General features: G+C 45.0%; 1 protein-coding gene and 1 pseudogene across 1 annotated transcript; one reads left to right on the plus strand and one right to left on the minus strand.

The window, feature by feature from the left end:
- The first annotated feature begins 236 nt into the window (after positions 1-236).
- LOC106866742 lies at positions 237-5,198 on the plus strand (annotated as a pseudogene).
- Positions 5,199-10,528: 5,330 nt separating this feature from the next.
- Positions 10,529-12,733, minus strand: LOC112268553 (putative disease resistance RPP13-like protein 3). Its single transcript, XM_024463465.1, has 2 exons — positions 12,015-12,733; positions 10,529-11,144 (listed from the first exon to the last, which is right to left on the minus strand). Exons 1-2 carry the CDS (start codon positions 12,575-12,577, stop codon positions 10,598-10,600), a joined length of 1,110 nt encoding a protein of 369 aa, XP_024319233.1. The 5' UTR covers positions 12,578-12,733; the 3' UTR covers positions 10,529-10,597.
- Positions 12,734-12,740: the final 7 nt, after the last annotated feature.

Genomic DNA, 12,740 nt, shown 5'->3' on the forward strand with positions numbered 1-12,740 from the left:
GCTACCCCACTTTCGAGCAGGGCCTTCAGTTCGCCATGCAGTGCGCCTTCGCACAGGTGTGCCGGGACTATCGGCACGAGTTCCCCGAGGACTCCCCCTTCCATCTCTTTGGAAAGCGGAACCACACATGCCAGGCCGTGCCAGCAGCCGACGACCAGGAGGTGTCCGAGGTGGCTGCCCAGTTTGAGACCTTGGAGAAGAACACCGAGGATCTGAAGACCTACCTTGGTGAGGAGATGACCAGGACTGACGATGCTGAGAAGCTAGTCGGTCATTTGCTGGAGGACTGCCTTGGTGAGGTGAACTTGCCAATACATTCAAATGTATTGACCACGTAGTGGCTGCAATTAACAATGCAGGTGGATCCGACGATGAGTGAGGTTCGTCGTTTTGTCATGGGTCATGTGCTTACATTCCAACATGCGCTCACCTTGGAATAGTGTGGCCCTTTTGTTCTACCATTTTTCCGCTGCAGTTTTGAAACATTTGTATATGATGATGAAACAGTATTTGTTTTATGCTGGCCCAAGAGGTCATGCGAAGTTGTAAGTACTATTTAAATTCTGGATGATGCGATGTAATAAAGTACTTTTGACCTTTGTTTCTGTATGCTTCATCATGAAACTGTGTGTGCTAGTGAGTCATGCCAGGGGTTCAATTTAATGTTCAATCTAACTTTTTTTGTGGTTAATTTGACTCACAGCTTTTTTGACTTCCAACAGTTATTCCAAATTGAGCAAAAATATTTGGATATGTGAGGAAGTTTGGTAATTGCCGGTCGCACAGGGCCAGATCTTAAAAAGGTGTAAATCATGAAAATTTTCATATAAGAATTAATATGCCATGGAATTGTTTTGCGAGATGTCAAACTAATATGTGAATCTGCAACCCCCCATGCTGCACTTTGAACATGCAGGCCCATGTCATGCAAACTGGAGTGGACTAGCCAAACAGAAATTGTGATCTTTTTGTTGCTATTATATTCTTGATTTTTCATAAATTAGGATGATAGATTGATCTCTGTTAAGAAAAAATTGAATATGGTAAGGTATACTTCGCCAAGATCTATGACAAACATGAAAGTATAGGTTGCTTACATGAAGGTGGGATGGTTGGTTGATTATTTTCAGCTGTTTTTTTTGTGTTTTCATGCATTAGCGACATATACAGACATACAACCCATTTGAAAACCACTTTTCTCTTAGAGTAAATTGCAGAAAGACATATATGTAGAGGCTCTTGTAACAAGAAACCACAAACTCAAAGGCTTTTAACTGATACCCACTAATCATACGGTAACGAGTAACAAAAAACCCAAAATCGACGGGTTTGCCCGCTCACGGCCCACATGTCATCAATAAGGAAAACGGCTTGAGCCGAGACGAGCCGAGTCGGCTTAGGCTATCCCCTCCGAGGCGTCTTTCTTCTCCAAGCCCGGCAGGTGCGCCGCCGCTCCCGATCTGCTCGACCGAAGCCTCCCCCGTGACCCGTTCCGGCGCCAGGGGTGCGCCTCGACATCGCGAAGCTTCTCCCCAAGTCGCCTGCGTGTCTCCTTCACCGGAGCATCTCCGCCTCGGAGCTTCTCCTCCGGCCACCGTGGCCACCGTCGCGGGCCTCCTCCCGCACTGCAACCTCGCAGGCGCCGCCACCATCCTCTTCCCCTTGCCGGCGCGCACGCGTGGGCAAGATCCACACGTCGACCCGCACTCCGAGACCTCCGCCCCCCATCTTCTTCCTCGTGCTCGTGGGACGGATCCGCCGCCGGCGCAGATCGGCAGATGCGCGTCCCCGTGGCGGGGGTGGCGGCAGGGGCTGGGGCTGGCGGCTCAGGCGGCGGCAGGGACTGGGGCAGGCGGCTCGAGCGGCGGCAGGGACTGAGGCAGGCGGCTCGGGCGGCGGCAGGGGCTGCAACCCGCGGAGGCGGCGGGGGCGGCGGGCGCCACACGCTCTGGCTGGGGTTCCCGTCGAGGTCGAGAGCGAGAGCGAGAGGGAGGGAGGGAGGGAGAGAGAGAGACTGCCATGGTCTTTCTAGATCAGCTAGATGATTGTTAATCTTTTGTTTGTGAGTAGGAATTGACCAATCTGTCGTCGTTGAGTCTAGGCGAAGTGCTTACCGCAGGCACCCCTTCCTAGGATCCTTTAGTTTTTTCTATTGGTCTATACTTTCGTCCTACTAATTCGTAGTAGTCAAGATCCCGATCCATATGCAGTGACCATTTTTTAGACAAATTTGCCACGACAAGTATTTAGAAACGGAGGAAAGAGATCCATGAAAAGTGCTAAAGTTGTAATAAATCCAAGACAGGGGAAGTACTAATCCGCCACATCTTGCACACATGAACAACAAAAGAACAAGTAGATCACCGGTGACAAGGTAACAAAGATCAATTCAAGAGAAGGGGGAGCACTGAGTAGAGCAGCTAACTGGGAACAGGCTGGGTTTATACTATGCTGACTAGAAGCAATCACCAAATGAGAAAAAGATCCGATGTTGAAGAGAATAGATTATAACAATCTAAGCACCGTCCAAATCTTCAAACCCGCAAGAAACACCCGAGTTGACAACGTCGCAGCGAAGCGCTACTGTCCATCTAGTATACTATATCAGGTACAATTCATGCCTACAATCCGTCATTATGTGTATTTTGCATATCCAAGGTAAATATGCAGTATTGTCCATCTGACCTCGGTGCCATTTTGACGACATGTACCAGAGCATGAAGTAGGGTTGGGACTCACCGCGGCAAGGCGAATCAGAACATGAGCTTAGCAACCAAATCAAATTTTATTTTAAATTTTGAACATTCATGCGGAAGAAAAAAAAAGAATACAGAGCGTTAGCATTCGCTGGTTTAGGTTGGAAATTTGTCTTATTTTTCCTCTCTTTAAATGTGTGAAGCAAGACAATTCCCCGAAATGGTTAAGTATATATCGGGTCTGGCCTGAGTGACTCATGTAATCTGTCTTAATTTCTTGATGATGCCTTATCTTTGTATTAAGAATGATGATAGTCAGAGAACTAAAAGGAGCAACTCTAATTTTCCGTGCATCATATCATACTCCCTCGTTTTCTAAAGTAAGATTTATTTTGTTTACTTTGACTGAGCATTTGACAAAGGATCACTCCATCAACTTGTGACTTATGTGATACAAATCATAATCATAAATAAGTATTATTTTTTTATACGAATATGCAACCATACCAATTTTTAGTAACAGAGGAAGTATGGTTTAGTTTCACTCACTGGGAAGCTACTGTATGCTGAAGTGGTCTTGTAGCTCGGGTTAATCTGTACTCCATCCCTTGAAGCTCTTACTAAAGCTAAATAAGTTAAATACTTATCTAATATGCAAATTTCAAAATTAGAGAGGAATTCATTTTGAGCGGGTCAATAATCCACTATATATTGAGGTAATATCATCGGGTCAAAACTAGTTCATGTTCAGCAAGCGGACATGCAAAAATTTCTTGGTATTCAGAATCAACATTTGAATTTTTCAAAATTAATAGAGGTTGGTGGGCCAAGTCATCTGTGGGCTATGATACGTAGCTTGTCGCCTTACATTACATGGGCCGTAGCCATAACGATAGAGGAACTACTCCGTAGAAAAATGCAGAGAAAAACAGAGTCGATTCTCAAATAAAAATAAAAAATCGGAGCTCAGATCAGAGAAGATGGAGAGGGCCAAGCTTGCATCGCCGGAGCAACCAGCCGGCGGTCAGCTGGAATCGGCGCTCCTCGACATCAGGCACCAATCCCAATCCTTCTCTCGCTAATTGCTCCGCAGCGCGGCGGACCTGGTGGACGCCATGGACGGCGGCGTGCAGGAGCTGTTCGTCAACTAGAAGCGCGTGGAGGTAGAGACCCGCGCGCTGCTCGCCGCCGTCGCGCGCCGTCGGAAGCAGACCGACCCCTGGCTCGCCGCCATCAACTCCGTCCTCAAGGTGTTTTGTGGCTACTCATCGTACTCTGCTGCTGCTGTCCCCCATGTGTTTATGGTTTTCGCAAATTAGCAGGATCCTAACATTATTTATTACTGCTCCATGATAAGTACTGGATAAATGGATGGTCGATGATCCATGGCCTTTATTTCTGACGGAACATTGCCATTAAGAAACATGTGCTGTAGACAAATGATTTTGCAGAGAGTACTATGTTAGTGCCTCCCCCCCCCCCCCCCCTAATTTTATTGTCACACTGTGTTTGCTATGCTATAATTTATCTCTTGTCTAATTTTTGCCCATTGTGGATTAAAATCTTGTTAATGAAGTCTATTGACTGCAGTAGAGCATGAATCCTGTAAAGGTTCAGTGACCACATCAGTGATGAGTAAAGTTGTCAGTTAGAAAGGTTGGGTGTTATTAATTAGGCTGCAACTATTTTGGTTTGGATTATGTCTTCACGAAATTATCAAAACATAACCCTGCACTTGAGATGACTAGATACGAGAGCTTGGTGCTGGGCAGGTGACATAATTTCTTTCCCAGTGTTAACGCTTGTGCTATAGGCCGTAGATCATAGCTCGAGTCTTGTACAGTTAGTGGTAAACCCACTCCGGCCTGGACAGTGGACACGATCTCCACCTTCGGTGATCTCTGTTGTACTGTGTAAGTCCTCATCGAGGCATACCAATGCATCCATTCTGTGTGCAACTTCAACCTCTACCTCTCATCTCACTATTCCACACTCAGGTTCTATCTGCCATTCTTATTGCTGAATACTTCCTGCTTTGATTTGCTTGTAGGAAATTGGAGATTTTGAGAACTGGATGAAGGTCATGTAGTTTGACTGTAACAGTATCAACGCTGCAATCCGGAACATTCGTCAGTCATGATTCTGCTGCAATCCGATGCATTGATAGATGACTGAAAGCATGGTTTCCTCTGTTGGAGAACTGTAATTGAAAGGTACGCGGCTTGTGTAACATGTGTTTTAGGTTTGACACTCCTTGTCTAGAAGTTACATTGTAAAATAAATACAAGTGTTTTTAGGTCTCCCAATCCCTTGGAATCATACAGTACTGATAGTTGAAGGAAGCGATCTAGCTCAAAGGCGTGATCTTCCTCGATGTACCATATCTGCCAATTGGGATTTAGGATTTTTACCATTGAGGGCACCACATTTAAAATGAACAGCTCAGTTGCTATGTAAGATCACCACAAACAAATCAATAAAAGATTGCAAAAGATAACTACATTACAAATAGTTTAAACAAAATAACTGCATTACAACATCTTAAGGTAGTTTGGGTGTGCCTGATCTTACATCAATAAAAGATTGCAAAAGCGGTTCTAATAAGATCTTGAATTGATAAGGGATTACAAAACAGTTCAAATAAGACATTGTCAATAAAAAAAACTATGAAATAACTGCATTATTCTAGTACTTCCCACAACGTGGCCATGTTTTGCTGCTTGACGAAATCTCCAGGTAGTTTGGGTGTACATGTGTCGACTTTCTCAAGATGGTGGTTCCGTCCTCCTGTGTTGCACTGTGCCGTTTCTGTCAAAATTTTGAAAGAATCAGAAAGGTAAAACATCATGGGCAGTGTACAATTTCGGACCATTTTGCAATTCAGTTAGAAAGAGAAGAGAAATGCTAAAAAGAGCTAGCCTTTTGAAGAGAAGTACGTACGTACGTATAACGTCTATGCTGCAACCGTTGACTGATACTAATTTCTGGAGTTCCTTTTCTTTTTTTTAGCAAATAATGTGGCAACAGATTACAGGATGCTAGAAAGTGAACGTTTTAATATACTGCTAGGATCGAAAAATAAAATTTGAGAATGCAAAAAGTAATTTGCAATATTTAAAATTCAGTTATTTTTATTCTGGCATGAAAATGTACACGTATTTGAAGAGAAGTACTGAAAAAGGTAGGGATCAGTCATCAGTGCTTGTGGAGATGTACGTACGTCAATGCGCACTTGTGTTTCAAATGCATGCACATAAAAATTTATCCGGTAATTAATAAGGTGTTTTCATCTGCATGTAGTACTAGTAATTAGGATGGAACTGATTAGCAGGCTAGAGTGAAATGAGAAAGAAAACTCTGATATTAGCAGGCTAGAGTGAAAATTAGGTTGTGTCATCATGGGTATGATGATGAGCATGGGGGGAGCAGTACGTACCACCTGAAGCGTGATATTGTTGGGATGGACCTCGACTGCCTGCCTCAACGCGGCCTCTCCCTTCTCCCGCGTGCCACTCGCACAATCGAAAAATACTTGGACTCTGTCAAGACAAGGGAGGTTCCCGATGCTAGCAATGTCACGCTCAAACTTGGCGCCATTGCGCTCGCCGCCGATGTAATACTGGACACATTCAAGGCTGGGCATGGCTCCCTGCAGGAACCTGGCAGATGCAGTCGTTGAGTAGTATCTTAGCTTTGGGTACGCACCGCCGCCCATGATGTCAGGAATGATGACGTCAGGATCAGTCAGCAGGCTGAGGGAAACGAGCTCTGGGAAGCTCCCGAGGACCTCCATATCCTGCGCCTCCACGGCAACCAGTGCCATCGTCAAGTGAGAGAGGTTCGGCAGGCTTGACGAAATGATCCACGCCGGCAGCTTTTCAAATACGACTTCCAGATCCAGACCGCAGAGGTGACGAGAGAGCACATAGCCTGCTCTCTCAACTAAGGCGTCATCGGATTTTTTAAACCAAGCACGGTACTCTCTCAACTCTGTCAGCTTGCCTAGTTCTTTCACAATTTCCAAGGAGACATAGGGCAAAAATAGCTCTTCTAGCAACACCAGATTACCGATCCAGCCCAGTGCTCCTGTGAAATCATTAGGAAGGCGTAGGCACTTTAGCCGCCTCAACTGACCGACACTCTCTGGTGGCCTTTTTATTTCAGTTTTCCTCAAGTCCAGTACCTGCAAAAACCTCAGGTTGCCTATTTCTTCTGGGAGTTCCCTAATACGTGTTTCCAAGAGGCCAAGGTACCTCAGCTGAAGTAGCCTTCCAAGATTCTCAAGGTGATAAGAACCATCATTTATAAAAGTACATCTTTCCATAGAAAGAATTCTCAAGCCTTGGAAGCCTGAAAGAAGTCTGATCCAGCGGCTGGATCAGACTTCTGTTAATGAGTTCATTAAAATACCACTCTCCCAGCTCAAATAACCCCATCCCTGGTTTCTCAGAGACAAACCCTTCCGCCACCCATTTCCATATCAAAGTGAAGCGATCCCCCTTCACCAAGGGTTCGATCTCTGTGCTTACTTGTGCTAGTCCCTGGATCGACTCACTAGCACACACAGTTCAAGATGTAATACCAATATACAAAGGTCAAAAGTACTTTATTACATCGTATCATCCAGAACTTAAATTGTACTTACAAACTTGCATGACCTCTTAGACCAGCATAAACAAATGATGTTCAAAACCATGACAACAATGTATCATGAAGCTGCAGCGGAAAGTAGAGTAAAAGGGCCTCATCCACTCCCAGAGGAGAGAGCATGTTGGAATGTAAGCACATGACCCATGACAAAACGACGAACCTCACTCATCGTCGGATCCACCTGCATTGTTAATTGCAGCCACTACGTGGTCAATACATTTGAATGTATTGGCAAGCTCACTAGAGTTATAAAGGACCTACCAAGTACATGCATAGTTTGGCTAAGTGGGGTTTGGCTATTTTGCATAAAAGCATCATTATTCAAATCCTATCATTTTTAGACAAATAGTTTTGAATTCTATTGGACACGGGGTAGAAACACCCATGCTCTTATTAACCTAGGCACATTGAGTAGAAACATCAATGCTCCTACCCAGTTCAAACCATTCATTTTATTAAGAAATTGGAATGAGTGAGACTTTCCTTACAGCTCCGATATCCAGTTGCTCATAATTGTCCGTAACCGGGGACACGGCTAAGTACTTAGTTTGACACTCTCGAGAGGAGGTACACTTTACCCACAAGAAATCGACGTGTTAATCCCTTACTGTCCTCAGGGTAGAGTAGCAACGGCATCGATTACAGGAATTTTCAGAACATATTCCCCCAAACCACCTGAGGGACGCGTTCCAACCTACACTGCTACATACCGATGTCACCTCGGATCCAGGTTCATATTTCTTACATCCATCCTGGCAGAGCCCATAATACCATGTGGTTGTACTGGAAGCTACTAAACAGGAAACTAGTCCAGTCTCTGGTTACCCCGGGTGGCATCCCACATTGTGACGAAGGCGCTCCCCGAATCACATGGGGAGACGACCATGGACGCTCCCGAATCGCACGAAGAGACGACTCAGCGGGCCCCATAGAAATGGACCTAACGTCACGACATCCGAAAACTCAAAGCAGCCCACCCAGGATGGTTCATTGAATTACTTGTTTTGCAATACGCTAGGAAATTGATATTGTAATTCAATAGTATCACATTGTATTAATACCACCCTCGTATATTATCATAGCATAGCATTTTACTACTACGATGGCAATTGGTGGTAAGGTCATGACAAAGGGTATCATATACTACTAGGACAGATCATAGCTAGCATAGATACAATAATAATCCTAACAATGCAACTAATAAAATCTAGTGCATAATAAAATAATAGGATGATGGTCAAAGTGAACTTGCCTTGATAGTAGTTAGAGTTCAAACACTCGTCACAATCGCAAGGTTCGCTCTCCGAGACTACTATACAATCAACAAACATATACACACACATAAACACATAATACAAACATGACAAAAGAATATGTATGCCATGATGCGATGCAAAACATATGACATGGGTGGGTTGGTTTTATTTGGGTGATCTACTGGTCCAAGGCATTGATAATTAGGCACATGCAATTAGGGTTTTTAAATGAATTGCAAAGCCTAGGGTTTAAACCCTAAAATGAGGTTTTATTAGCATCAGCCAAATAGATTAATTCAAAACATTTATTTCTCTGTCCCATTGGACAGAGGACATTAAAACAAAATTTTGGGCACTCGTTTCATTCAAAAAGGACTTATAAATAATTAGTTATGATTTAAATGGTATGAACCCTAATCTGTAATTTGAATGTGATTCAAATATTCAAATTTAAATTTGGACAGTGCCAAAAGATTCTACACTTTCTAAGGATTCTAAAAAGGTGTGAATCATTAAATTTGGCCAAACAGATTTAAAGTTATGATCATTTGAAGTTACAGGGGCCTATCTGCAAAAGTGCCTTTTATTAATTCCGGGGGATTAAAATTACATTTTTATTTTATAAAAACCGGGTGCCACGTGGCGCATTATTATTGGACGGTACCGGTTCGGTTTATAAATGATCTAATCCTAGCCATCGATCTAGATCGAACGGACGAGGGGAGTTCTAGGGTTTACCGGGCGGCGCGGGCTGCCGGAGTCGGAGGAGATGGCGGCGCGGGCACGGGCGCGGCGGCGCGGGGACGCTCCGGCGACGTGGATGCGACGGGGAAGACACGGGGAGACGGCGCGGCACGACGGAGACGGGGCCGCGGTCGGCGTGGGCTCGGGCGGCGCGGGTCGGCGCCTAGGACGGGACGAGCGGGCGGCGCGGGCACGGGCGCGGCGGCGCGGGGATGCTCCGGCGACGTGGGCGCGACGGTGAAGGCACGGGGAGGCGCGGCGCGGCACGGCGGAGACGGGGCCGCGGTCGGCGTGGGCTCGGGCGGCGCGGGTCGGCGCCTAGGACGAGACGAGCGGGCGGCGCGGTCGGCGGACGGCGGCGCGGGCACGGGCGCGGCAGCGCGGGGACGCTCCGGCGACGTGGGCGCGACGGTGAAGGCACGGGGAGGCGCGGCGCGGCACGGCGGAGACGGGGCGCGGTCGGGGACGGTCGGGGACGGCGCCGAGGACGAAGATGGGCGGCGGCGCGGGCACGGCTCCGGCGAGAAATCGGGGCAGCCCGGCGGCGCGATCGGATGAGGAAACAAGGGGGAAAGAGAGAGGAGGTCGCGGGGGTTATAAAGGAGTGCTCGGGCATGAAAATGGAAGGCCGGAGGAGCGGATTGCGGCGGCGGGCGCGCGGGGACGGCGGCCGGAAATCGCGCGCGTGACCGGCGGCGCTTTCCTTCGGGGAAGACGCAGCTGACAGGTGGACCCCACCTGTCAGCGACTGCGGGCGCGCGCGCGCGGACCGGGCGGTCTGGACCGGTCGGGCGCGGTCGGACTGGGCCGGTTCGGCCCATTTTGGCCGGGCCGGTCCGGTTTACCCCTTTTTTTTTTTCTTTTAGGCCTTTTCTCTTTCTATTTTTCTCATTTCTTTGATATCTTTTGTGTTTGAACTCCAAATTGGTCCAAATAAATTCCAGAAAATTTGTAAAATCATGTTCTACCATGATACAACTTTTGGAAGTAGTTTCTCTTCAAAATAAAATATATAAAAATACATTTGCCCTATAAATGACTTTAGGGCTATATATCTGTTTGAATAAAATACTTTTTCAACTCCAATTAGTTAACCAAAAATTATGGGATAGCTTACATATGCATTAAACCCTTTTTATACATCAACCCTATTGGTTTGAAAATCCAAAGGTTACAGGGATGTAAACAAAATCTCTTAAAGCCTTTTGTGATTCAAAATTTGAATTCAAACATGCAATTGCGTCATGATGCTCATGGATGCAATGCACATGTAAAGGTTTGAAATTTTGGGATGTTACACAAAGTGTCTTTCCGAATCTCATGATCTTCAAGATATATGCTGAGGTGCAACAAACATGCCCTTAGATAACAAGGCAGGTCATAGTAGCTATATAGCAATATCTTTCTTGTGTTATCGACGTGTATGTTAGCTCTGTCTCCAAAACCAATAGAGTCATACACCTCAGACCAATCCTCCCATGGTTTACTGGCCAACATACTAGCTATTGTGATGATAGCTAACGGCACACCACCACATTTCTGTAAAATCTTTTCAGATATCTCAATCGGTTGACCATAAGTAATCTTGCATTTACCAATAGATAATCTTGTATAGAATAATTCCTTGGATGTGGCAGAAGAAAGTGGCTTTTGCTTGTAAACATCGCCCGCCTCTTCGGCAACTTCAAAAATACGAGTGGTTGTGATTATTCTACTTCCACAGTTACTATCAACCAATACACATTTCATCATATGCCATGAACTATTGTCCCATATATCATCAATGACGATGAGGTACCTGTTAAATATGGCAACTATGAGATCCATGCATTGGTAAAAACATATGTCTAAGCGTTAGAAGAAGACAAAAAGAATGGCGACCAACATGATCAGGAATCCGAAAATAGCATAGTTTGATATAAAAACTTGTGCTTCATAGAAAAATTAAGACATAGGTAAATAAAGGATGCGGGGTTTGGTACTAGATAAAAACAGGCCAGGGGTTCGACTCATAGTTTTCAATCTAATTGATTTGGTGTTAATTTGACTCACAAGACTCCAACATTAAATTTATTACAAATTAATTGTTGCAAAGTGTCCGACTCTAACATGACTTATGCCCTGTCTGCACTAATTAAAAATCCAAGTACAAACGTCATCCATCTAACACAAATATTCGACACATGCAAGTACAACTGCACATAATAATTAATGTAAAGTTTTCTGCCCCTCCAACCTCAAAACTTTCCAAGCATCTCACCGCTCAAGCCTCAAGGGCAGCTAAAGCAAGCACTAGTGTCAGGCCGCTGTTAGTATTTTAAGTAACTACCGGTGCTCCATGATTTCTACAAAAATCAGTGGGAAGGCAATTCTCTATTCACACTATACTGAAGAACCAGGACTTACAAAAGAGTGGGTAAATCACGCAAAGTTTCACGGAAGAATATGCCTGCGGAAATTGCAAATCATGATATTCAAAACAACTCGATGAGAAAAAACCCTTCCGTTTTAGCTATATTTGTTCATTTGAAGAACATAAAAATTGGGATGAATAGATGTATGCTATTTTCGGATTCCTGATCATGCATGTTGGTCGCCATGCGTTTTGTCTTCTTCACCTTTTGCATTATCATTTGAAGAACTTAAAAATTGGGATGAATAGATGTACCTCTTGTTCTCAAGAAATCCTCGGAGCTTTCTGATGAGTTGCTCCTCGTTCAACATGGATGCATTCGAACTAGACTCTGCCTCATCAACTTGGAGGAGAATATCCATGAAAACTTTCTTCAGACTAGGATTCTGACCCACTGAAACAAAAGCCTTGCAAACAAAATTTGATTGTTGCATATCATAGACTGCTTTGGCAAGAGTTGTCTTGCCAAGTCCTCCAAATCCAAAGATGGAGAGTATCTTGAGTTGCATCCTGGAGCTCAACAAACCATCATCATCCCCTTCCATCATCAGCCTCTTGATTACCTCATTCCTTGGCTCCTCAATGCCCACGAGCTCTTTCTGATCCTTGAACAGAGCCATGATACGAGGATCAACGGTGTTCGTGGCAGCTGGATTAGCACGAACATCGTCGACCTTGTATCGGTCATGCAGGTCAGCCACCTCCCTGAGTCGAACCTTGATATCTTGGATCTTGTTGGCGATCTGATAACGGGTCTTGCCTTTCTTGAAGAAGTTGGCGATCTTTTTTCTGAATCTCTTGGATCTCTTCAGGTCCATATCAAAGTGGCTTTTTGAATCTCGTGATCTTCAGGATATATGCTGAGGTGTAACAAACATGCCCTTAGATAACAAGGCAGGTCATAGTAGCTATATAGCAATATCTTTCTTGTGTTATCGACGTGTATGTTCGCTCTGTCTCCAAAACCAATAGAGTCATACA

The sequence above is a fragment of the Brachypodium distachyon genome, chromosome 4, assembly GCF_000005505.3.
Source record: "Brachypodium distachyon strain Bd21 chromosome 4, Brachypodium_distachyon_v3.0, whole genome shotgun sequence".
NCBI lineage: Eukaryota > Viridiplantae > Streptophyta > Magnoliopsida > Poales > Poaceae > Brachypodium > Brachypodium distachyon.